Source organism: Vombatus ursinus, unplaced genomic scaffold, assembly GCF_900497805.2.
Source record: "Vombatus ursinus unplaced genomic scaffold, bare-nosed wombat genome assembly UNPS02014818.1, whole genome shotgun sequence".
NCBI lineage: Eukaryota > Metazoa > Chordata > Mammalia > Diprotodontia > Vombatidae > Vombatus > Vombatus ursinus.
Window position 1 is genome coordinate 3610868 of NW_020954596.1, and position 25089 is coordinate 3635956.

General features: G+C 42.6%; 1 protein-coding gene across 2 annotated transcripts in view; it reads right to left on the reverse strand.

Moving 5' to 3' along the window:
* The window catches only part of M1AP (meiosis 1 associated protein), a 121731-nt gene that overhangs the window by 54199 nt on the left and 42443 nt on the right, over positions 1-25089 (reverse strand). For both annotated transcript variants that reach the window (XM_027836219.1, XM_027836220.1), the window contains one exon: positions 23778-23961. In XM_027836219.1, coding sequence (XP_027692020.1) covers positions 23778-23961 — 184 coding nt within the window. The remainder of the gene's footprint in view (positions 1-23777; positions 23962-25089) is intronic.

Genomic DNA, 25089 nt, shown 5'->3' on the forward strand with positions numbered 1-25089 from the left:
CTGTTACTATGCACAATGTTTTCCTGGTCCTAGTCACTTCACTTTGCATCCGTTCATATAAGTCTTCCCAGGTTTATCTGAAACCATCTCCTTCATCATTTTTTACATGTGCTAAGCTCCTTAAAAATATTATCTCATTTGATCATCTGAAGATCCTGTAAAGCAGATGCTATTATGACCCTCACTTTGCATTCGAGGAACCTGAGGCAGACAAAAGGGTATCTCCCCCCACTCACCATTTCTGACATATATGGTGACTGTGGATACATGGCAGGAGTATGTATTCATCTAGGTGAGCTTATTCTCATTGAGGATCTCAAGGCCTTAGCTGCCTCTTCTGCTTTGTGTTTCTTTCCTTAAATACAAATGACCAAACAGCGACTTGAAACGGACTTCTTAGGTTGGGAGGCAACCTCATGAGTTTGAGAGGATGGCAGCTCCTGAATCCCTCAGCAGGAACTGACCAGTGGCAGACATAGTTCTCTTCCTTTACCTTCTTCTCAGAGAAGATGATCAATTACAGGAGGCTGAGCCCATGCCCTGGCCCGACTCACCAGATGAAATGATCTTGTGGGAATTGTGCAGACAGCGCAAAGATAAGGTGAAGCTATAATGGCTCTTTAGCAGTCCCCCAAAATGTTTTATGATTTGCCGTTTCAGGTATTAACCTCCTTGGAGAGTGTAGAAGGAATTGGGAGTTACTGCAACATGTTTTAAGTCTTTGTGTATATTTATGAATCTTTTGCATCTTAAACGTTTCTTTTGTGTTGTTCAGCCGTGTCAGACTATTCATGACACCATTTGGGGTTTTCTTAGCAAAGATCCTAGAATGGTTTGCTATTTCCTTCTCCAGCTCATTGTACAAATAAGGAACTGAGGCAAACAGGGTTAAGTGACTTGTCCAGGGTCACATAGCAAGTAAGTGTCTGAGGACAGATTTGAACGCACAAAGATGAGTCTTTGTAATCCCTCTCCTTCAAAAAAGAGCCTTTGATGGCCGTCCCAATCCCTGAGTATTCTCCAAATGAAATATCCCCAGTTTCTTGAACGGAGCCCCATACAACATGGTCTCAAGACCCTTCACCATTCTGGTTGCCTTTCTCTGGATGCTCTCCAGCTTACTATCAATGTCCCTCTTAAATTGTGGTGCCCTGAACTGAGCACATCCCTTTCCCTGGGGAAGAAGAAACTACAACAGCAGATGGCTGCTCCAACAGATGTCAGCAGCAGCTTGGCAGAGAGGCAATGAATGGCAGCTTCAGAAACACAGAGGAAAGGTTCCTTCAGAAGCGGCGCAGAACAGCATGGAGACACTGCAGAACCATACCAAGGGAGTTTTGAGGGACCATCTGAGAAGCTATGAGGCACAACCAGTTGTTGGGAAACAAAGCTTTATGAGGTGTCCAGCCATGATGCTATCCTTCCTTACCTTGAAGCAGGAGTTATCCAAGGAATGTTCCCTTCCCTGCTATCACTGGGAAATGCCACCCCTTCATGGCCCGGGACAGGAAGGCTGAGAATGACTCTGCTACTTGATTTTCTCTTGTTATTTACTTACTCTGTCCTCATTATATGATTTCCTATTTGATTTATGGCTCTTGCCTGTTCTATTGGAAGAGAATGCATGGGATAAGGACTTAATCTATATTTACGTAATTACAAATCCTCTGCATGCAAAGCTGGGTGGTTAGCAAAGGGGGTTCCGGGATCCAGTGGGTAATTCACGTTACAATAATAACCCTTATTTGGTGATGGTGTTGTTCAGCGGTTTTAGTCGTGTCTGACTCTTCATGACCCTATTTGGAATTTCTTAAAGATACTGGAGAGGTTTGCCATTTCCTTCTCCAAATTCTTATTTGTACTGCACTTTAAAGTTTCCAAAGCACTTTCCTTACAATAACCCTATAAGTGAAGTAGTTCAAATATTGTTGTTCTCACTTGGAGGCTAAGGGAGGTTAAGTAATTTCTCCCCTTCTATATGCGTTTTTAAAACAATTTCTTTTTTACTATAAACTTAATAATAAATGAACATTTCATTACACAAAGAAAAATAAAAAAGATGATTGTATATAAAACCATGAATTTATTCTACATGGTCTGTTCTTTTTTAAAAAGAATATATTAAATTTATTATAGAAGTAACAAAATTGCCCTGTTTGTATCTCTGAAATTTTCTGCTTTTTGTATATTTTTAATGTTTTATCAATATTCTTTTCTTCATCTCTAACATCTTCATTCTACTAACTCAACCTCAACAAGCAGAAGTCCTCCCTTGTAATAAATATATATAATCAAGCAAACCAAATTTATACAATGTAATGTCTGAAATTGCACATTTCAGAGAGCACCTCTAGTCCATCACTTCTCTGCCTCATTGGTTAAGTGATCTTCTCACAGTCACAAAGCTAGGAAAGCCTGTGGGTAACAGCAACACTGTGTGATGATCAACCATGAATGACTTCACTATTCTCAGCAATACAATGATCCAAGACAATTCCAAAGGACTCATGACAGAAAATGCGATCCTCATCCAGAGAAAGAACTGATGGAGTCTAAATGCAGATTGAAGCATATTATTTTCACTTTATTTTTTAGCATGTTTTTTTCCTTTTAGTCTGTTTCCTGTTTTACAACAGGATTAATATGGAAATGTATTTTATATGATTGCACATTTATGACCTGTATCAAACTGCTTATCATTTTAGGGAGGGGGAGAAGAAGAGGAAAGGAAGGGAGGGAGGGAGAAAAATTTAGAACTCAAAATTTATTTAATGTGAGTGTTAAAAATTGTATTTACATGTAATTGGAAAAAATAAAATACTATTTAAAAAAAAGAAGGTACATACCTGGAAAAAAAAGAAAGCCCACGACAAGAGTACAACCCAGGCCTTATAACTCCTAACTCAGGGTTCTTTCCACTGAAGCACACTGTGATGGGGATGTGTTTCTGAAGCACACACATCATTTATACTGGAGGTTGATATCATACAGTGTGATTATCCCAACTCTCTCTCCCAAACCTATATATAGCACAATGTCCTCACTGGAGACAGAATCCTAGACCTTGTGGCTGACCCTGGTTGGGGGTGGGGTGGGGTATGTTTCTTATATTCTCTTTGTTCTTTCTATACAGACCGCAGTAGAACGATCCTAAGTCCTAATGATGTGACACCAGGCAACTGGCACCCAGCTTCTCCAGCACTGGCCAGGCTCTGAGACAAAGGCAGAGTCATCAACAGTGCCAGGCCCTGTAACTAGGGGCGGAATCTGAAACCCCAAGGACAGTCTCTGTGCCTGCAGCACAGAAATTAGTTTCTTCACTGTGGTCACAAATCAGTTTCTTCAGTTACTCAGACTGGTGGAGAACAATCACTATCTGTAGCTTCATCTTCAAGAACACAAAGGGCAATAGTAGATATAAACAGAAGCGGGGAAGTGGTGGGGCCAGAAAAGAGGGTCTCATGGTCAAGGAGCTGAACCTCAGCAGCGGGAAATGGAGGGAAGTAATCCTTCGGCCTCAGTATGTCAAGCTCTCTTCTTGGGCATAGAATGCACAAGACAAAGGTTCTCAGGAACAATTTCATCCCAATTCATCCCTAAGTCCACCCTCCATCCCCAGTCTAAGCAGCAGTGTTTCCCCCAGAAGCTAACAGTACTTTGTCATTTTGTATTGGGCTTGAGGATTCACAGGCCTTGGCAGTCACCTATAACATTGGGAGTCATTTCTCTAGGGGTCCAGAGAGCAGTAGTGATCTGAGTTTCTGGAAATGCTTTGGTCTGACCTTATGTGAACTGTCTAGCCATCTCTAGGGGGCGAGGTTAACTGGAATTGGGGGAACTGCTTTGTCTCTAAGCAAATTCCTTTTTCAAGACTTTTTTTCTCCTTATAAAACCATTTTTGGGTGGTATACAGGCTTTAACTCTACTTGCAGGCTCATTCCCAATATAACAAGTCAGGGAGCAAGGTGAGATGGGTGTAAAAGGGCCGTGTTTTCTCCTAGCCCTTTGGCTCCACTCCTTATATTTTCAGAGACTCCACATTTTCTTTATCAACATTCCTCTAAAATGTATACAACTGCCCAGAAATGAGAACGCCTAGGAGCTAGCAAAGGAGAACCAATTCCACTAAGCATTGGAGGTATCTCAGGTGCTGTGCCTTCCCTCAGAGATAGAGGAACTAGGAGAGAGCCAAATGGGGGGTTGGTGGGTGGGGGGAGCAGGAAGGAACTTGCTGTGAGGAATGAGGCCAGGGATGCTCAAGCTGGAAGCTAAGGGCTAAAAGCAGCAATTACATCAATGAACTAGATGCAAGCACAGCTCACAAGGAGAAATGACAAGCTTTTTATGGGGGCCTGCATTATTTATAAATAGAAAAGGACATTGCTGGAAGAAGTGAGAGCCGGGAAGGGAGGCAGAGTCAAGCTCTGGCCACAGAAGCTCTGCATTCTGCTCCAAGCGGTCCCCTTTTCAGACTCTTCCCTTCTAATGAGGAAAGAGGCTGGAGTACACCTCTCCCAGATCCTAATAACAACCTATAGGAGGAGCTGGAGCTGTCTGGAGCAGATGCTCCATAATTCTTCCAGGATACCTCATAAAAACCACTCTAGAGAGACATCGGGGCATGTCATCCCCAAAGGAAGGCCCCGACATCTATCTGTCTGTGCCTGAACACTCAGCAAATAAAGAAAGCAAAACCAAGGCCTGGGTAGGCTCTATTGAGATCTCACATGCTCCAAGAAGTTGGTAAAAGAACATACTGGGAGGGGGAGGGATAGAGATCAGTGTACAGGAAGAACTCGATGGAAATTCAAGCAGAGGATGAAGATTAGCAGTCCTGAACCAATGAGAAGATCATCTGCAAAAATGACGTAGCCCACTCCAGTCACCTAGGATGAACCACTCCAATCAGCTCAGACTTCCCTCATCCCTTTGGATCTATCTGTCTGCCAGGAATGAGCAATCCTGTATTAACACTGAGGATGCTTCCAAAGGAGGGGGAAGGAGGACAAAAGGCAAAGTCCTTTCCCACAAAGCCTAAGACCTGATGGAAGTAACAGGCCTAATGATCACCTGCCCACATTCTGCCAGCACTCCTGTTGCTAGAATGACTGCTGTGACCCACCACATAGGATTAGTCAGGAAAGCCTTCTCAGAAGAGGTGTATCTGAAACTGGCTTCTGAAGGAAGAATTTTTTTTAAAAAGGATGTTTTGATGTGAGTTTTGAAGAGAATAGTTAGGAAAAGTCTTGAAGGAGATGGAGCATAAATGCCGGCTTTAGGTATCTGAAGGTCTGTTGGTCAGAAGCAACGGAGGGAAGTTGTGGAGAGAGATTTCAGTTCCATAGAAAGAAAACTTCCTAATGATGCTGTTGTTCAGTTATTCAACGGTGTCTGACTCTTCACGACCCCATGGACCAGAGCACACCAGTATTGTCCATGGGGTTTTCTTGGCAAATGATACTGGAGTGACCTGCCATTTCCTTCTCCAGTGGATTAAAGTTACTGGAGTTTAAGTGACTTGGCCAGGGTCACACCCCTAGTAAGCGTCTGAGGCCACATTTAAACTCAGATCTTCCTGACTTCGGACCTAGCACTCTATCTGCTGAGCCATCTAGCTGCCTCCTTCCTAACAATGAGGAATGACCCATTGTGGGAGACTCTGATGTGAGTTCCTTGTCACTTGCAGTCCTTAAGGGAAGGCTAGATGACCACTTGTCAGGGATGATATAGAGGGGACTCTGGCTCAAGAAGAGGCTGCACAAGATGAGATCACAAAGTTTCTTCTGACTCTTGTGATGCTTTGATTCCATGATTTGACAGAGATGAAATGGGAAGAATGGCCTAAGTAATGACTCAGAGTTTCAAGTAAGCAAGTTGTATGTAAGGTGGTGACTGGATTTTTTGGCAAGTGCATAAAAGAAAAGGTTAATGTTGTAAACTATAGGGTCTGTTTGCTCTGGGAAATAAATGGACAACCTTCAAGAAGAAAAATTTTAAATTCAATGGAAAAACAATGTCCTGTACATATGTCCTTCAGATTATACACCATAATTTTAGAAGAGAATTTATCTTTGAAAGCTGAGGCTAGACATTCACGGTAGATTCCTATACCTGGCACGGTGTCCTATATATTGCAGGTGTGTGATAAATACTTGATACTTAGAAAACAGATAAAAATATAAGATATATTATTATCCCTATAGCAACGCCTATGAAAAGACTAGCTATCTCTGCATAAATAAGGACGAGATTTGGGAATTTAAGTCTCTCTAGTCAAGGTTGCAGCTTCCATAAAAGCCCAAGATTGGGAGGCTCATAGAGATACATGGTTGCCCACATCTCTTTTCTAGTTCTTTTTAATAGAATAGAAAGGAGGATCAGAGACAAACAGATAGAAGGAAGTATGTGTGAACAGATCCTATTTCAGAGAAGATTTGGGAAGAGAAGGATGACATAATAGGACACTGCTTTTGGCAAATTTTCTTGCCTTAAGGATCCTCCTTAGAATCCAAAGCCCCATGCCCCACTGTGAGGACAAAGACTTCACTAAGTCTGAATCCTTGCTCTTTGCAAGTGCTGGCTTTTTCACATCCTCAGACAAAGCCTCCATTTCTCAGAGCGTGAAAAAAGGCAGTTCTGGCTGAATGTCAGCCGAGCCAAGAAATGAAAGTTTTTGTATGAGGACATGAAGAAGCAAGACCCTCTAAGGAGCCAAACTTTGGATCCGTCAAGTGTTGCTTCTGAAAGCAGGCAGGCTGGGCATGGTGGTGCATGCTTGTAGTCCCTGCTACTGGGGAGACTGAGGCTGATGAACTGATTAGCACTGGGGCCAGGTCAGCGAGTAGCCACGGCACTTCCAGCCTTGGTGAAAAGGGAAGCTCAGTCTCAAAAAAACAATATGATATTATTCCCCATTTTATAGATGAAGAAACTGAAGTTCAGAGAGGGCAGACGCCTTGCTCTAGATTACACAACCGGTGAGTATAAATGGCATGATTGAAACTCAGGTCTCTGCAAGCCCTTGGCCCCCAGCTAGGCAGTAACAATGTTAACTGAGATTCTACTTCAGGCCTGGGCCAGGGCCAAATGAGGCTGAGGGAGAGACAAGACGAAAATGCCCCATTCCTTTCCTCAAGGCATTCACAGTCTAGGTGAGAATGCTAAGAACATGAACAGTTAATGCTGGACACCGTACACATATGGAAAGAGGATACGATGCATGCCAATTGTGCTCTATGGAGAGGAAGAATGATTCCTGTGGGTGACAGTAGTCACGAAAGGCTTCATGGAAGATGTGAGAAGTAAGCTGATGCTTTCAGGATGGGTAGGATTCAGATTGTCTGAGAGAAGGGCATCCTAGACAAGTGGAATGGTATATTGGTTTAATTAGTTGTAAAACAAAATTCTCTACATGGAACTTCGTTGCTCCACTAACTACAATTTTAAAAAATGCAAAGATGTGCATTTATGTTGGTGAAGTCTTTTGCAAACCTTAAAGTGCAAATAAGTGTGAATTATTATTAGTGCCATTAGAGAGAAATGGGGTCAAAGGGTTGGTGGTCCTGGACAACCTGGCTTTGACCTACCTATCGGATCCCCTGTGGGGATATTCTGGCTGACATACCAATGAGCTAGGAGGGGTAGAGCTGGACACCAGCAGGGGTGGGTTATATGTAGGTAACCTGTTCCAATGCTGATTCAGTACTAATGCTCGTGCTCTGTGGGTAGTGGGAAGACAGGCTGGAACTATTTGACAGGTCTAAAAGGACCCTACCTGCTTCTGATAGGAAGAGCCTGTTGCTTAAGGCTGGGGTTCTAGTGGGCAGGTAGAGCATTTCCTAGCACCACAGCCTACCCCATGAGAGTTACATTTCAAACCTCAGGATTCTCTCTCTGCAAGTCCTATTTGTTCTTTAGCTGACCTGGGAGATGAGTGTGTGCTTTGTCATGGGCTCAGGAATCTTCAGCCAAAGTGATAAGTGTCATAAGAAACAAACTACTGTGAATGTTTAGATATAGAAAGAGGTAATATATGTCTCAATGAGTGTATAATAGCTGTGGGAATGGAGAGGAAGGGGGGCTATTCCAGAGACAGACATCAGCAGGATTTGGCAATCTTCCCCACGAAGGGAATACGTGAGGCCAGAGGAGGAGCTGTGATCATATCTTGCTGCCAACCCTCCCTAAACCTTGGAATGTTCTCTACCACCTGTGTGACCCTTAAGGAAACCCTTTCCTTCTGGGGGACTCATTTCCTTCCTCTACAAAATCAAGGCATTTGATGAGATGATCTCTAAGACACCTCTGAGTTCTAGGTTCAGATTGGGATCTGGATCCCAAGTCAGCACCTTTCTAGGATTTGTAGTCTCTTGGCTAATGTGTACCTCCTGATATTTTGCTTCAGTGTTTACTCCATTAGCTGTCACAGTTAATTAACCTGATCCAGATTGTTAATCAGAGCTTAAGGAGAGCAAAGAAGAGGAAGCGGGATGGGTCCCCTCTCCTGGCCCTGGTTGCCCCCTGCCTCTGTGGTCTTTGGGGGAGAAGTAAGGACACATTGATAGTCCAGGGGCTCTCTGAGCCACAGCCATAGCTGGCCACTGACTCAGCGAGGCTGCTGGGCTGCTAGAGCCCTGCACTGACGAAGTTTCAGATGATGATGTACCTGGAGTTTCAAAGGGAAAAGGTGCAGGATTGGGGAAGGTGGGCTCTACTCTTACAGTATAGTGAATGTATGGCCTGAGGAAGCCCACCTTCCACCATGAGTCAACTGCCAGGGTTGAAGTCCCCCTGGAATCTCCCAACTGGACTCCTTCTCCCTTTTGGCCCACCACCATGGTTTCACATCTTTTTAAGCCTGCCAGAATGACTTTCACTTCTCCTAGCTTAGATAGACCTGCTTTCTTTCACTCTTTCTTTTTTGCCCTCAAGAAGCTACATTTATTTAATAAGAGGAAATACACAAAGGGGAGTGATGGCAGAAAAGGGAATTTTGACCTGACCAATCACAGGGATGGTGAGTGGACCTATAGAGCATCTGATTCCAGTAGCATTCCAATAGGAAAGAAAACACTGACTTGATTACTGTTTCCAGAGCAAGAGGTAGGAAGGAAACAGGGGTGGGGTGAGGTTGGGACAGACCCTCTTTTCATATGGATGACTGGATGGTATGTGAAGTATAATCTCTAGCCAGCTTCATATAGTGGTTTAGATATTTTGTACTCGCTTGCCCACAAATCAGAACAACCCAGTCCGAAGGTGCAGTTCCAAAGCTCAGATTCCCCAGAGACAGAGCACATGGTCTCTAAAGGTCCAGGATAGAGGGTTTCCATTTTAGGTGGGGATCAGCAACAGGGCAAATGGCAGAGATATGGGCTGGTTTCCTGGTAGATGGTTGGACTGTGATGGTGAGAAGTAAAAACAGTGGGCAGTTAAGGAAGAAAGATCCTTGATTCCTTGAACTTTTTTTTCAAACCACTACAGAGTCCTAGCCTGCCACTGGTTCATTCTGTAGAATTCTCCTTGAATTTTCCACTAAGACTTTGGGCAAGTGCTGGTGCTTCATCAGGACTGGGAAAGGATCTCATCCATCATTCCGTCCATAGACCTCTCAAACTTCCACTGTGTCATCAGCAAGACAGTAATGAATAATATAGGCTTGACTCTCTCCAAACATGCTATCTGTGTCATCCCAAATTGAACAGAATAGGAGGACCTTTTTACTAAAGGTCAGAAATTATTTAAATTGGTCAAAGTCTGATGGGGTAACATACATGTGGAGAGGTTTTTTTCCAGAGTTCATTGTAAGGGTCCAAAGCCATTTTCTCTGGTGGATTTAGTTCAATTACTTGATTCTCTAAAAATACCTTTGTAAAAGGGTCATAGTCAATAATAAAGAACGTCTCCCCATAAATTGTGATGTTGATACCCCAGTTCTCCGTTATCAGTGGTAATGGTCTCCATGGTTATTCTTGGGCAGTCTCTGGAGTTTGATGAATCTGCCCTGAGGAATTGCAGAGTTTTCCACAATAGACTCCATGACTGACATGCTGTTATTCTCCAGGTAATAACAGATGACCACCTTTCGGATCCTATAATGCTCCTCAGTAGACAAAGGGACATCCTCTTGGAAATAGGTATCAAATTTCAACACCTTTTTGTCAAAGGCCACACATGCAGCAATGAAGTCAGAAGGTGGGATCTGCTTGGGTTCTTCATAGACCAATGTAGGTCTCTTATTGGCCAATTTATCCAAATCAGCTTGGGACAGCTAGTTCACATGGAGACATTCTCTGCTGATCCCCATTGTTGGAAGTTGAGAGTAGGCATAGTCATTCCTGTAACCCAATGTCTGGCTTCATTGAAAGGCAGCTTTTGTGGGGTTGCTAAAGGAGAAGCCCAGCAGGAAGGGCAGGCCAGGCATAGGCTTGGACACCATCATCACAGCTGCTGCCACCTTCTAGGGCCTAGCATCTCCAGATCTGCTTGCTTACAGTTCCAGCTAGGGAGAAATGCAGAAATTCCATGTTTGACATAAAGGCAAGGCTACCATGGGGATGATAGGGGATGTATGGTTGGGGTGTACTGGAAAGAGCCCGGGATTTGGAGTCAAGTGACCTGGGATCAAATGCTAGCTTGGCCACCTATAACTTGTGTGACCTTGGGCAAATCACATCACCTGTATGACCTCATTACACGGAGACCTCAGGTCAACCCTATGACTTCTCAGAGTCTCAGTTCTCTATTCTATTAAAAAAAGGGGAAATTGAACTAGATGATCTGTAAGGTACCTTCTAGCTCTAAATCCTATGGCATCAGCTCACAGATGTTCTTGAGCTCAAAGGAATAAATGTATTTCACCCAATCTAAAACTCTAATAGATCTGTGATTACCTCAAGAGGGGTAATTCCCTTCATGATACATATCATAACCCATCTGTGTCTGTCCAGCCTGGACAATGCTTGTCTACAATCTCCAACAAATTTGCCACAGGGGCTCCACCCAATGTGCTAGGACCTTCCTCTCATTCTCTTGACACTGCAGGGAGAGCAACAGAACATTTAGGCTGTCCATTGGTCGTCTTTCACCTTCACTTTTCGCTGCAGGACCAATCCACTATTTTTTTTCTGAGCATATATTTTTATTATGACTTCCTTCACACCACTTCCCTTATGTATTTCCTCATTGGTAATGTGCTGCAGCCTACTCACGCCTAGCATGCTCTTTTCTATTACCCTTTGGGTAATACACAACCTTAATTCTTCTGAGTTTGTGGTATTTCATGACTCACAAACATATAACATCAGGAAGAATGGAAAGACACTAAGGTCAAAAATGGGCTTGTTTCAAGCTTGGAGACACTAAAGAATGGTGCAATTGCTCAAAAGCAGTTTGGCCCAATCTCTTCTGTTTGATTCTGGACCTCACTTACTAACTACTTAGCCTTTTGCTTTCTCTGTCTCTGATATACACACTAATAGATGAGCTCTGTAGGCTGTCCATCCCACTGCATGCCATAGTCTAGACAAAAAGCATTTTTCAATCACTCATTTTTCTTGTGTGAAGAGTTAGAGCAATCACTAAAACTCTTTTGAATTGATCAGTTGACAAACCTCTATTAAGAGCTTACTATGTGCCAGGCACTGTGCTAAGCACTAGGGATACAAAAAGAGGCAGAAGCTAGTCTCTGCCTTCAAGAAGCTCAGAATCTAATGAGGGAGACAACAAGCAAACAAATAAGTACCAACAAGCTACGTACAGAAAACGCAGAAAATAATTGAAAGAGGGAGGACACTAGAATTAAGAGGCGTTGGGAACAGCCTCCTGGAGAAGGTGGGATTTTAAATGGGATTTGAAGGAAGTCAGGTGGAAATAAGGAGGTATGTGGGACAGCCAGCAAAAGTGCCCAGAGCTGAGAGAGTGTCTTGTTTGCCGAACAGCCAGGAGGCCAGGGTCACAGGAGGAAGAATACATGGAGGGGAGTAAGGTGTAAGGATTCTGGAAAGGGGTGTGTGTGTGTGTTTGTGTGTGTGCGAGGTAGGTTATGAAGGGCTTTGAACAACAAAGGACTTTGTATTTGATCTTGGAGGTGATAGGAAGCCCCTGGAGTTTACTTGAATATGGGGGTGACATGATTGGGCCTGCACTTTAGTTTTGTTTTTGTTGTTTTTGGTGAGGCAACTGGGGTTAAGTGACTTGCCCAGGGTCACACAGCTAGTAAGTGTCAAAGTGTCAAGTGTCTGAGGCCGGATTTGAACTCAGGTCCTCCTGACTTCAAGGCTGGAGCTCTACTGACTGCGCCACCTAGCTGCCCCAATGGGTCTGCACTTTAGGAAAATCACTTTGGCAGCTGAATGAAGAATGGATTGGAGTGAGGAGAGACTTGAGGCACACAGATTCATCAGCATAATCAACAGTAATTAAGTAATTATGAATCTGATTTAGGACATTTTGCAATGGTCCAGAGCTTGATTCAATTAGTACAATAACACTTACAAAATACATACCAGGTAAATGCAAAATAATTTGCAGAAGCAACAACATTAACAACTGGGAGGTTCAAGAAAGGCTCATGTTGGAGGTAGCACCAGAGCTGAGCCTTGAAAGGAAACAGAAATCCCCAGAGGTAGAGGCAAAGAAAGAGATCTTTGCAGGAGTGGGGACCAGACTGTACAAGGCATGGAGATGGAGACAAAATGTCATGTGAGGAAGAGCAAGTGACCTAGTTTGGCTGGAACACAGAATGTATGGGGGCAGTTATGTTAAATCTCAGTAATATTTTTACTGAGAAATTTCTGTTATGTGAAATCTCCTGGGAACCACTTCAGCCCTGCATCCAAATTGAGCTAGGTGATTTTCAGATATAGCTAATTTTACTCCCAAGTTAGATAGGATAGAGTCAGTGGCAAACACATTTGGTGAGCAAACACCTCTGTTTAATGCAGACAGTCTCTGATCAAAGTTATCTCTGTTATCTTAAAAGAGGTATCTTTGTGTCTTCAAGGTATCTTGTATGATTCTGACATGTCCACAAGAGATACTTTGTTGGAGAAAAGCCTTTAAAATGGTGGTTTGCTTTACTGCAGTGGTGTCAAACTCAAATAGAAATGAGGGCACTAATTTGGGCACATATTGCCTTTGAAAATCACATTAACATTACCTATATTCTATTGTCTTTTTACTTATTTTGTTAAATATTTCCCAATGACATTAAATCTGGTGTGGGGCACTCAGGAGTCTTGGTGTTTGCCATCTCTGCTTTACTGAATCAAAGGTTTTTTTAATGGTTAACAAATAGTAAGGCCAGAGGGATCTTGTATTCTAAACATCTTTCTGTCAATTGTGCTATTGTAAAGATGTAGTCTACTATGAAATAAAACTGTGGAAGATTCCTGGTTTAATTCAAATGCCCTCAACAAGAATGCCCTTCTTGTGCGTGTATACTGTTCTCATGAAAATTTTATAAAAGTCTGAAAGTGTGTATATAGGTCAATACTTATTGGTATCCTCCCAGTCACTTTATGTTGGTGGCAATAAGATCCATGATTTTTTCCGAGCCTTCGGGATCTCCTCCTCTTTGCAACACCTTTGAGAAGCACTCCTTGAATGCCTTCCTCACCATGTCAACTCTATCAAGGGCCTTCTCTTTGCACACTTTTTGGAAGATGTCCTGATAAAACCGAATCCCTGCGCACAGAGCAGGGCAGTGTCCTGGCTCCTGTGGGTCCCGTCGTGGCTCCCCAAGGTTACTAAAAATCTTTTCTCGTATTTTACATTCTTTGTCTGCGTCTTGTTCTCCTTCCAGTTTCATCCTACAATACCTTTAAGATTGTTTTGCTTAACCGGGTCTTTACCAGACATCCTTTAAACATGTTTTCTCTTTACTGCTTCTTATTTCATGAAATGCTATGGCTCATACTTTTCTGCTATCCTTCTCCATAAAACTTTACAACTTAATACATCCTAGACTTTGACTTACAGGATCTAAGCTGGGGGTGTCCTTGGCTGAGATCTTTCAGGAAACTGAATGTTTATTGACAGGCAGTTTCTAGGCCCTTTTGGTCTCCTTCTCAGGACAGCTAATGTTTCCATCTTCATGCATGGAATTGTTATATGACTAGTGTCAATGTTCTTTCCTACATCCATTTCCCATTTTTTGGTGTCCATAACATCTTTAAATAGGTCAGGATGGAGTTATTTTACTTGAATGGCATATTTTTTTCTTATTTTTATTCTTCTAGTTTGGCATTAATTTTGATGTTTGCACTTACAAGTCAATAGTCTGACCATAAAGATAGCTGACTAACACATCACATTGGTCACAACGGTTAAACAACCAATAACCAGGCAAAGAATCCTAAGAAATAATCCTAGGCCCTACCTGCAGTCAGGATTGAACTTTACTCTCTATGAATAAACAAGGTATTCTTAGCATTTCTAAGGAAGAAAAATGTATCTTGTTCTTGGGCAAGAAGAGGAGGTAAAAGGTCAGATGAGGGGGAAGGAAGGGAAGTGGCAGAGGTGAGGGAGATCAAAAGGGGAAGACCAGAGGATTGGTGTGTAGACAAGCAGGGCTGCTCCATAGCCACCAAAAGGAGAAGAGGAGAAGAGCAGCTGTTCACCATATGCCACCCTGTCCCCAAGTCTTGGATTTGGAGTATCTCAGACCCTTCAGTCCGAGCAAGTAATTTTTTGTCCAACATTGAATGGCAGGCAGGCAGGCAGGCAACATGCTTAGCAGCACTTGGCACTGCCTCATAGTGTGGTCTCGTCCAAGGGTTTGGGAACTTTGTTACTCCGTGTCCCTTGGCAGGGGAAAAGAGAGGTGTATGTTCTGGGCTTCCTACCACTCAGGCTCTGAGTGGGACAATTACTCAGGCAGCCCCGGCAAGGCTGGGCATTCAGAGGCTAAAGGGCCCTAAAAGCACAAGTCCATTAAACCTTATGTTTATTCATAACACCTGTTTTATCTCTGACTTCCTAAGAAGCACTCCTTGCTCAAGATCACTTCCTTTTCTGATACAGTAACCAGACTGGGAGACCAAGGAAACACTATAAGATAGTGCATCTGGATTTCAGGAAGGCATCTAACAATCTCTCAGATATTCTTTGGGTAAGACAAGAGAGACACTGAGGTACACAATAATCATCATTTTCTGGATTCAGAGCTAGTTGCCAGAATATCAAAGAATATCATTAGCTGGATGAGCTCTGCCGTTTCTTCCAGCTCCCAAATCCTATGATTGTGTCGGGCTGTGGTCAGCTTTTAGTGGTGCTCAGTGGCTCTGTCCTAGGCCTGTGTACGTTTTTATCAGAGATGAAGACAACATTCTCAGCCCTAGTTGGATGACTCATGGAGCACTGTGGTCAGCTCCAAGGCCCCTGCTTTAGAAGGCACACTACCAGCCTGGGTCTAGAAACCATGTCACATGACGAACAGCTGAAGGAACTAGGAATATTCACTCCGGAAAAGAGAAGATTTACAAAGACGGCAATCATGTTACCTTCAAATGTCTGAAGGGCTAGTACATGGAAGAAAGTGCTTATTGACTCTAGCTTCTGAGCAGGAAGAGAGCCAGAGTTTAGTAGCTGGAAGAAGGCAGATTTGAGCACAACAGAATGATGGAGGGTGTCTGAAAATGGAACCGGACACTAAATAAGGCTGTGAGCTCATCACTGGAAACACATATGGAAATGCAAGTCTTATTATCATCTCCATTTTGCTGGGGGGGAAAATGGGAATCAGAGGGACGATTGGAACCAGTATGCAAACTGATCTCAACTCATTCTAAAACCTGTGATATTTTCTACTACAATAATAATATTAAGCATGATAACAATAGCTAGCATTTACATTGTACCTTACGGTTTGCAAAGCATTTTACATATATTATCTCATTCCTCACAACAACTTTGGAAGGTAGCTGTTCTTATTATTCCCATTTTATACATAAAGGAAATAAGGCAGTCAGAGGTTAGCCCATTGTAGCTAGAAGCTAGTTGGCATAGTGGATAGAGCACTCGACTAGGTATCAGGAAGACCTGAATTTAAATACTGCTTCACACAGTAATAATTTTATGATCCTGGTAGCTAGGTGGCATTTGGCTTGGAGTCAGGAAGACCTGAGTTCAAATCCAGCCTCAAAAGCTGACTAGCTGTGTGACCCTGGGCAAGTCACTTTGCCTCTGTCTGCCTCAGAGTTTCCTCAACTGTAAAACGAAGGGAATAGCAGCACCTATACTGAAGGGTTGTTGTCAGGATCAAATGAGATAATTGTAAAGTGCTTAGCATACTGCCTGGCACACAGCAGGTGCTATCTAAACGCTTATTCCCTTCTTCCTCTCCCCCCCTCATCCTGGGCGAGTCACTTAACCTGATAAAGATGAAGATGATATGTCAGGGATGTTGTTGAAGGGGTTATTTTTAGTTTAGAATCTGGAATCTTAGAGCTTGAGGAGACCTTCGAGGTCACGTGGCTGTTCCCATTCCCATCAGACGTTCCTCCCTTAACCATCTGCCTTATTTCCTTAAGCAATGACTCGAAATGATTAGCAGACAAACAAAATCCTCTACCAGAATACGTAATAATCTCTCGCCTCTTCCCATCTTTTCGGCCACCCCTATTTTGAGTGGTCAGGCTCCTAAATCTCCACAGGGCAGCAAGTTGGCTTAGACGATTTCTAGATCCTTGCTAACTCTAAGTCTGCAGTTTTAATATCAGTAACTTAACTTGTGGAGGCGGTTATTATACATGGGCTCTGGTCTGCACAAGAAAACTATAAAAAGCAACAGAGAGTGAGTGAGACTTGGACAGAGGCAAGACATAGCTCTGTTGACTTCTTCTGTCAGCACAAGTACCAAGTAATGAGGCTGGAGACCTGCCCATCACACACTGGGGAAGGAGACATTTCTGAAAGGCCCATTCCATGGCGGGCCAGAATTTCTACCTGTACCACCTAGAGGCTTTGTTCCAACACTCTTCTTCAAATGGTGACTCTCATCTTTCAATCATCTTCTCTCTTTTTCAATTTCTTCTTATCGGTATTTACTCTAAATGGCTAGCATCTAATTTTAAGGAAGCTATTTCTATTTATTTCAACTCAACAAATATGTGAAGTGTTGCGCTCACTGCTGGTGACAGACCTATAGAGACAACACAGACCCAGTTCTCAAGGAGCTAATTATGATGGCTAGGAGAACTGATAAGGGCAGCTCTGGAATATGGCCTTAATCTTCCTCAAGAAGCTCTGAGGGCCAGAGGCAGAAAACTCTCACCCTTTTCCTACAGGGCCATTTCAGGATTGGATTCTCTCTCCTATAGCTGAGAAAAATGGGGTCTTATATATCCCAGCAGAAGCAATGAGGGGAACCTGACTTGTTGAATCCATCTGATGAATTCCCCAATCAACTTGATGTGATTACGGCACATGAACCTTTGTTGGATCAGACCATCTTCTGCAGAACGAGATTTGCACTCTAGCTTCTTGCAGACACACATACTAGTTGCTTACCGGGAGGGCACAAAGAACTTCTCTGATTGGTCCCTTGGAACTGGAGTTGCCTCCTGATGATTGGTTGATTTGGATACAGAAGGATGCACTAGTGCCAGAAGAACTACCCTCTTCATGATCCATAAGAATGAGCTACGGATCAGGCTACCATTTTTAACTGCTTTTTTTCATATCCTTCCCCACTCCTTGGGATTTCCAGATTAAAATGCAGCAAGGCAAGGAAGGAGGGGAGGAAGAGGATTTTTTTTCTTTTTTCCTCTTTCCCCAAGAGTAGAAAATGGTGACTTGGGGGAGAAACAAATGGTGGGTGCAATCTATGCCTACCTAGGCAAGCCTGAGACTGGAGTTTCTAGACTTTTAGTTCCTAGGTGCTTTCTTTGGCCTTTCTATTTCCTTTTCTGAGCACATGTCACTCCTGAGAATGGTTATTCCTAGGTATGGAGGTCATTCTGTGAGTAATCCTGAATTCAAGAGTTCCTGAGTTTGAGAGTGGGGCACTGAGATTTCCCTGAAAGGATTCTTCTAGTAATTGAAGCATAGCTGGAAGACTGACGGCAAGACATGAGGGAGTAGTTGCCAACCCACCTTATCATCAATCTGTGTGTAAATCCAAGGCAAATGGGATGGGGGTTGTTTGTGCAGGATAAAAGTATCTTTACTTTCCAGGGGAGTGTAATGGGTCATTTGGGTGTTTTACATTTCCCATATATTCATATGTACCTTTGAATCTTCCACGTTTATGCATTTTTTTTTTTTTGCCTAGGTACCATACCTAGTACCCATATTCTATACTGATTAGCTTTTGGGAATGGGCACTGTTACCCACACCAATAAATCCACAAGCATTTATGAAGCACCTGCTATGTGCCTGGAACTGAGCTACACATGAGGGACACAAGTACAAAGAATGAAACAATCCCTATTCACAAGGAACTTCCATTCTAACGTGGGAGTGATTAAGTACCTATGTAAATGTGCAGCATAAATATAAAGTGAACATATACAAAGTAAACAAAAAATGGTTTGGGAGGGAGGGCACTAGCAGGAAAAGCTTTATTCAGAAGATGGTGTTTGGACTATTCTTAAGGAAGCAAGAGAATTTATCAGGGGGAGGCAAGGAGAGGGGCATTTCAGATGTGGGGTGGCAAGCACAAAGAGGTGGAGATGGGTGATAGAGTATTCTGTGTAAGGGACAGAGAGAAGGCCAGTGTGGCTGGACTGGAGCATACAGGAAGGAGAGAATTGACCATCCTTTGGGACCCCAGTTGTGAGTATGCCTCAACACAGGAGTTTCTATTTTGTCCTAGAGGCAACAGGAGTTGACTAAGCAAGGAAGTCATATGCTCAGACAGGTGCTTAAGAACATTTTGGGAAACACAGCCATAAGCCCGACCTAAGCTTTGGTAGATTTGACTGGAATCAAACTCCAGGGCGGAGGCAGAGTCAAAGAGAGCTATTGATCCTCTTGGAGGGGAGGGTCCCCAGGATCTAACCCAGCGAGCTGTGAGCCCACAATTCCTTGGGGAGAAGGTGAAGGGGAACCCAGGGTAACAATCCAAAGATCCTGGTCAGAAGTTTTTGGCAAACAGACCCATGTCAGGCTGAAAACAAGTTTAAGACTACAGGACTAGCTGAGCACAGCCAGATGGGTAAAGGGTGATGGCAGCAGAATATGATATAATTGGTTTGGTTTCCTTGCCACTGGGAAAAGCTTTCCCTCAGTTAAGTGTTCTGAGAAAGCTGTACTGTAATCACTTCCTTACTTCAAAGGCAATCACATACAGCCGCCTTCCTGGGGAGGTGACTCATGCAGAGCACTGACTCAAGGAAGGCTGGGAGCAGGGTAGTAGGAGAGGTGCTACTGCTATCCACTGGCACTAAAATCTTACAATCAGCCTATATTCCACCCACTTACCCTACTACTCTAACCGTCTTCTGTCTCCATCTCCAAAGCATGTCTTCTGGGCTTAAGCTGTACCCCCTTCTAGTAAGATTCCCTTTCCCTTTCAGAACTGTCCTTGACACTCACAGTAGTCTGATTTTACCTACATCCAAATGTAGGAATGGGATGAGAGAAAGGAATTTACTCTCCTTCTCTATCCCCAGGGGTTGTTATGTTCATCTTCTAGTGATTTGATCCAGTAATCACAATTCTATTCAACTAAGCAAACATTTATTTGGACACCTAACACCTGCAGGATACTTTGCTAGGTGCTGAGACTGCAAAAGTGGGAAAAAGATACATTCCTAATGTTCCTGTTCTCAAGACATTTGTAGTCTAACACACAAGGAAGTATGATCGAAGGTAAAACATGAGAGAGATTTTTATGGATGTCTCCCTTGCCCCTAAGAATTTTTTTTTTTTTTGGTGAGGCATTTGGGGTTAAGTGACTTTGCCCAGAGTCACACAAGCTAGTGAGTGTTACGTGTTTGAGGTCACATTTGAACTCAGAACCTCTTGACTCCAGGGCCTGTGCTCTGTCCACTGTGCCACCTAGCTGCCCCTCCCCTAAGACAATTTAAAGAGAGCACTAGACCTCACACTAGACCTCACTCTGTTGCAGAACAGTAAGTAACAAAACTCTTTGTATTTGTTAAAGATTAGAAAAGATGATCAGTGGGACAGATTAGGAACGTGAGATCCAGAAGTAAATGAACATAGTAGCCCAGTGTTCAGTAAAGCCAAAGATCCCAACTACCGGGTAAGGATTCACTATCTGATAAAAACAGCTGGGAAAACTGGAAATCGGGCTGGTAGAAATTAGGTTTAGATTAACACCTCAAACTGTATACCACAATAAACCTCAAACGGGTACATAACCTAAATATTTTTAAAAGGTCACATCATAAACAATTAAGGGACCAAGGAAGGAGATTTTTCCATCTGTGGGTAAGGGGTAGAGCTCTTGACAAAACAAGGGATAGAGAAGACCACAAAAGATAAAACCAACAATTTTGATCACGTGAAATCAAAAGGCTTGTGCACAAACAAAATCAATACTGTTACAATTAGAAGGGAAACAGTTCACTAGGAAAATATCTTTGCAGCAAGTTTAGCTGATAAAGGTCTGATACTCAAGATATGTAGGGAACTAATCCTAATATAAAAGAACAAAAGTCATTCCCAAGTAGATAAATGGTCAAAGGATATGAATAGGCAGTTCTCAAAAGAAAAGCAAGCTATCAACAACCATATAAAAATGCTCTAAGTCATTAATATAGGAGAAATGTATAATAAAACAACTCTGAGGTTCCATCTCACACCTTTAAGATGACCTCCCAAAAATAAAAGGAAATGACAATTGTTAGAGGAGAAGTGGGAAGACAAAGACACTGATGACTTTTTGTAGAGCTGTGAACTCATCCAACAATTGTAGGACTCATTTTGAAACTAAATTCCCAAGGTCACTAAACTGTACAGATTTTTTGACTTGGGGATACCCCTATGAGACCTGACCCCAAAAAAATAAAAGCAAAAAGGAAGGACCCATATGTACAGCATCAATCATCATAGTTAGCATTTACATGGTACTTTAAGCTTTGCAAGGCTTAATATATGTGATCTCATTTGTTATTCATAGATATACATTTTTGTTGTAGAAGAGAACTGAAACTAAGGGGATGTTCATTAACTAGGGAATGGCTGAACAAATTTTGGCGTATGAATATAATAGAATATTTTTGTTCTACAAAAAATGACAAAGGGGACAGCTTCAGAGAAACTTGAGGAAACTTATATGAGCTGACACAGAGTGAAATGAGTAGAACCAGGAGAACAATGTACACACTGACCATAACACTGTAAACAACTGACCAATTAAATGACCAATCATGACCAGAGGACCAGTGGTGAAGCATGCTTCCCACCTCTTGATCCATAAGTGATAGTCTAGAAGTGAGGGGAAAAAAAACCCCATACATTTTTGGACTCAGCTAATGGATTTGTTTTGTATGGATTTGCTTTGCTCAACTACATAAACTTGTTATATGGGTAAATTAAAAAAAAATTTTTTTGAGGAGGAAGAATGCACGTTGAGGCAAGAAGAATAAGATCAATGCACCTGCCCCTCAAAACAGTATTAATGAAGTATATTTTTAAAAAACGAACAGAGAAAACAGAAGGAGGTTCAGAGGGCAACATAGACAAGCAGGAGAGCTTAGAACTAATTTAAAAAACATTCCATACATGATGAGATGAGTCTCACAAACAATCTTCTTTTTCTGTTCTTGTCATATGAAAATGTTCACATTTGTTGGCGTTTTTGAAGTTCAGAATAACAAAAAGTTTTTGTTTTTTCAGTTTGAGGAGGGAAAGTTTCATGGAGGAAATGGCATCTAAGCTGGACTCTGAAGGAAAAAACCACAGAAGCAAAGATCTGGGGCTGGAAGGGACGTCAGAAGCAATCTAGCCCAACTCCGGTTTTACAGAGGGTCAAACTTAAAAAAGGTTAAGTAACTTGCACAAGGTTACACAAGTAGCATGCATCACAGGTGGGATCTGAACCTAGGTTCTCTGACTCCAGAGCCAGTGCTCTTTCCACTGGATTTCTACAGACAGGGGTGTGGAGGGAATACATTCCAGGCTTGGGGATGGTCACTGAGAATGCGTGGAAGTAGAAAAAGATAGGATGAGATTCGGTCCAGTTTGGCTGCGAAATCAAATGTGTTTTTCGTGAACTTGCAATGTAAGTTCATCAGAAATGGCCTTTCAGTGATCAATGCCTTTAGTGACACATAAGATAAAACGTATTTAGTTTAGTAATATAGAAATTCAGATCTGGAAGGGTCCTTGGAGATCAATGAATACAACTTCTCTATCTTACATAAGAGGAAACGGGTCACATTTGCTCTTGGTCAACCTCCTGCCCATGAACAGAATCATCATTCCATTACCTTCCTCCTCATAAAACTCATGACGAATGTGGAGATTGGGGGGCAGACCACTCATGCAGTGAGACTGAGGATAACCCTCCTCCTGCACATGTATAGGACCCATCTATGAAGGACACACTGAAAAACTGTTCCAAGGGGCTACTTGTCTAACAGTGGCATGATCTGGGTAACAGGTATTTTTTTTCCTTCAGTTTACTTTTTCAGTGTGGATGGTTAGGGTGCTCTCTTTTGAATAACTTTGGGTTTCACTAAGGTCCTGGAGTGTTCTGGGTCTTGATTCAATCAATTAAAATATTACAATAGAATTGGGTTATTTGGAAAAACAAGTCATCAACAGAGAATCACTCTTCTATTCTGATTCTAAGAAGGCTACTACTCTCCAAGACAATGACAAAGCCCTTAGATGAGAATACAGTTTTTAGGTTTTTGTTAAACACCTTAGTTTCAACACATCTCTATTTCTGTGATAAAGAAACTCTCACAGAAGGCTAACAGAGATGAAGAAATTCATTGTCTTTATGGCAAAACAACAGGAAACACAAAGGACGAAATATTTTGAGATGTACCACATTGCAACTGAAAATCAGTTTGTGGTTTACCATGCAGTCACGATCCCCACTTTGCTATATGAAATCATCATATAGCTGATAAGCAAGAAAATTCCATTGGACATGGATGATTCAGATGTACATCTGCTTGAAGGCTGGAAATTGGACAATATGCCAGGAGGTAATCCAAGAGTAACAAAATTGAGTCAGTGTAGTGTTATATAGTGGGAAACGGCTGAACTTGGAATTATAGGACCTGAATTCATGTCTTGGCTCTGCTAATTATAATTACTACCTGTGTGACTTTGGGCAAGTTACCTAACCTTTCTGGTCCTCCTTAGTTTTCTCAATGTAAGATGACTCAGATGACCTCAAAAGACCCTTCTCTTTCTAAGTCTGATCCTTAAACGGTGGAAGAACACTGGACAGGAAATCACGAGATGTGGCTGTAGTCCTGTCTCTGCCACTCATTCAGTATGTTATCTTAGACAAGGCCCTCCCCCTCCCTGGGCCTTAATTTTCTCATATTAAAATGGAAGGGGTGAACTAGATCACACCTAAGGTCTTTTCCAGCTCTAAAATATTACATTTCTGTGTTCCTATGAGTATAGTCACTACCACCATTGAAATAATGAAAAAGTAAGAGTGAAAACAAAAAACAAAGTTGAAAATGAAAACTGATCTTTTTGATAAAGAGAATACCTGCCTGAATCCTGACAGGAGCTGAAGGGCCCATCTCATAGAGATGTAAAGAGATCACAACCCAGTGTCCTTCCCCATCAAGGCCAGCTCCTCAGCACTGTCACCTTTTCTTCCTGTACTCACCATCAGCACTAAGCTCTTCAGCAGGGGCTTGGCTGGGCCACAGGGAGTCCATCGACTCCAGCACATCTCCCCTCGAGATCTCGGTGACTTGCAGTCTCCGGAGGCTCACCACGTCTGTGTCTTGTAACTCTCCCTCCAGCTGTTTAACAATGTCTTTTCCAGACTGGCAAGTCAGAACTGTAATCTGAAGAGAAAGCCAGAAATCATCAGGGCCTCATTGTTCCCTCTGCTCTGCCTCAGACATTTCTGAAAAACGTGGAAGGAAGTATTTAGTTTGCCAGAAAATGGGTTAACTAAGAGGGGGGATGAAGTTAAAATACTGGCTCAAGTTTTCATACTATAGAAGCAGACTACAGGAACGACCAAACACTAACAATCAGGTCAAACCCACCCTAGAAGGTAAATGGAAATAACCACAATTTCCATTCACTCAGCAGGGCGGGATGGGGTGAAGTGGGATGTTCCCATTGGGCTCTTTCTGTCTGGATGCAGCAGAAGGTAGTTCTTTCACTTGGGTATGGGGGCGGGGTGGCTCATCTGTTATGACCTAGAGGTGGGTGCTTTTATTTCATCCAGGATGCTGTCAGGTTCTCTTCTCCCCCAGTCTGACTGGGATTATTCCTATTATTAATTATTAGAAATATTAACATCTGTTGGTTTAGCCTTGCAAATAGTTGCAGATTTGAGGCCAAAAGCCTTATTTGACTGACAGGAAGGACAGAGTGCTTAAGGAAGGGTTTTGAATCCCTTTATGGTGCAGTTTCCTCTGCACACTACTGCCCCAGCTGATTAACCCCATCCAGGGCTATTCCCTACCATCTCAAAGGAGTGCTGTGATACATAGTATGTTTGTTACACTTGGAGTTAATAAAACCTGACATTAGCTGAGTGGCCATGGACAAATCCTCTGGTTCTGTTTCCTCATCTTTAAAATGGGCATAATACTAGAACAGCTATCTCACAGGGTTGCTGTAAGGCTCCAATAAAACACGTAAAATGCTTGCAAGCTTAAAACCCTACATGAATGCAAGCTATCATGATTATTATTATTCCTGGTGCCTTTAGCAAGTAACAGATCTGAAGGCCAGCTGGATAAATGGGTATCCCCACTGATCAGCTGGGCCGTCACAAGGAGGAGACAGTATAACAGAAAAGAGCACTGGATTGTAAGTCAGCAGACTTGGGTTTGCATCTGGGCTCTGCTACCTAATAGCTACAGGATCTCTGACAGGTTACTACACCTCTCTGGGTCTCAGTTTCTTTACCTGTAAAATGAGAGAGAGAGAGAGAGAGAGAGAGAGAGAGAGAGAGA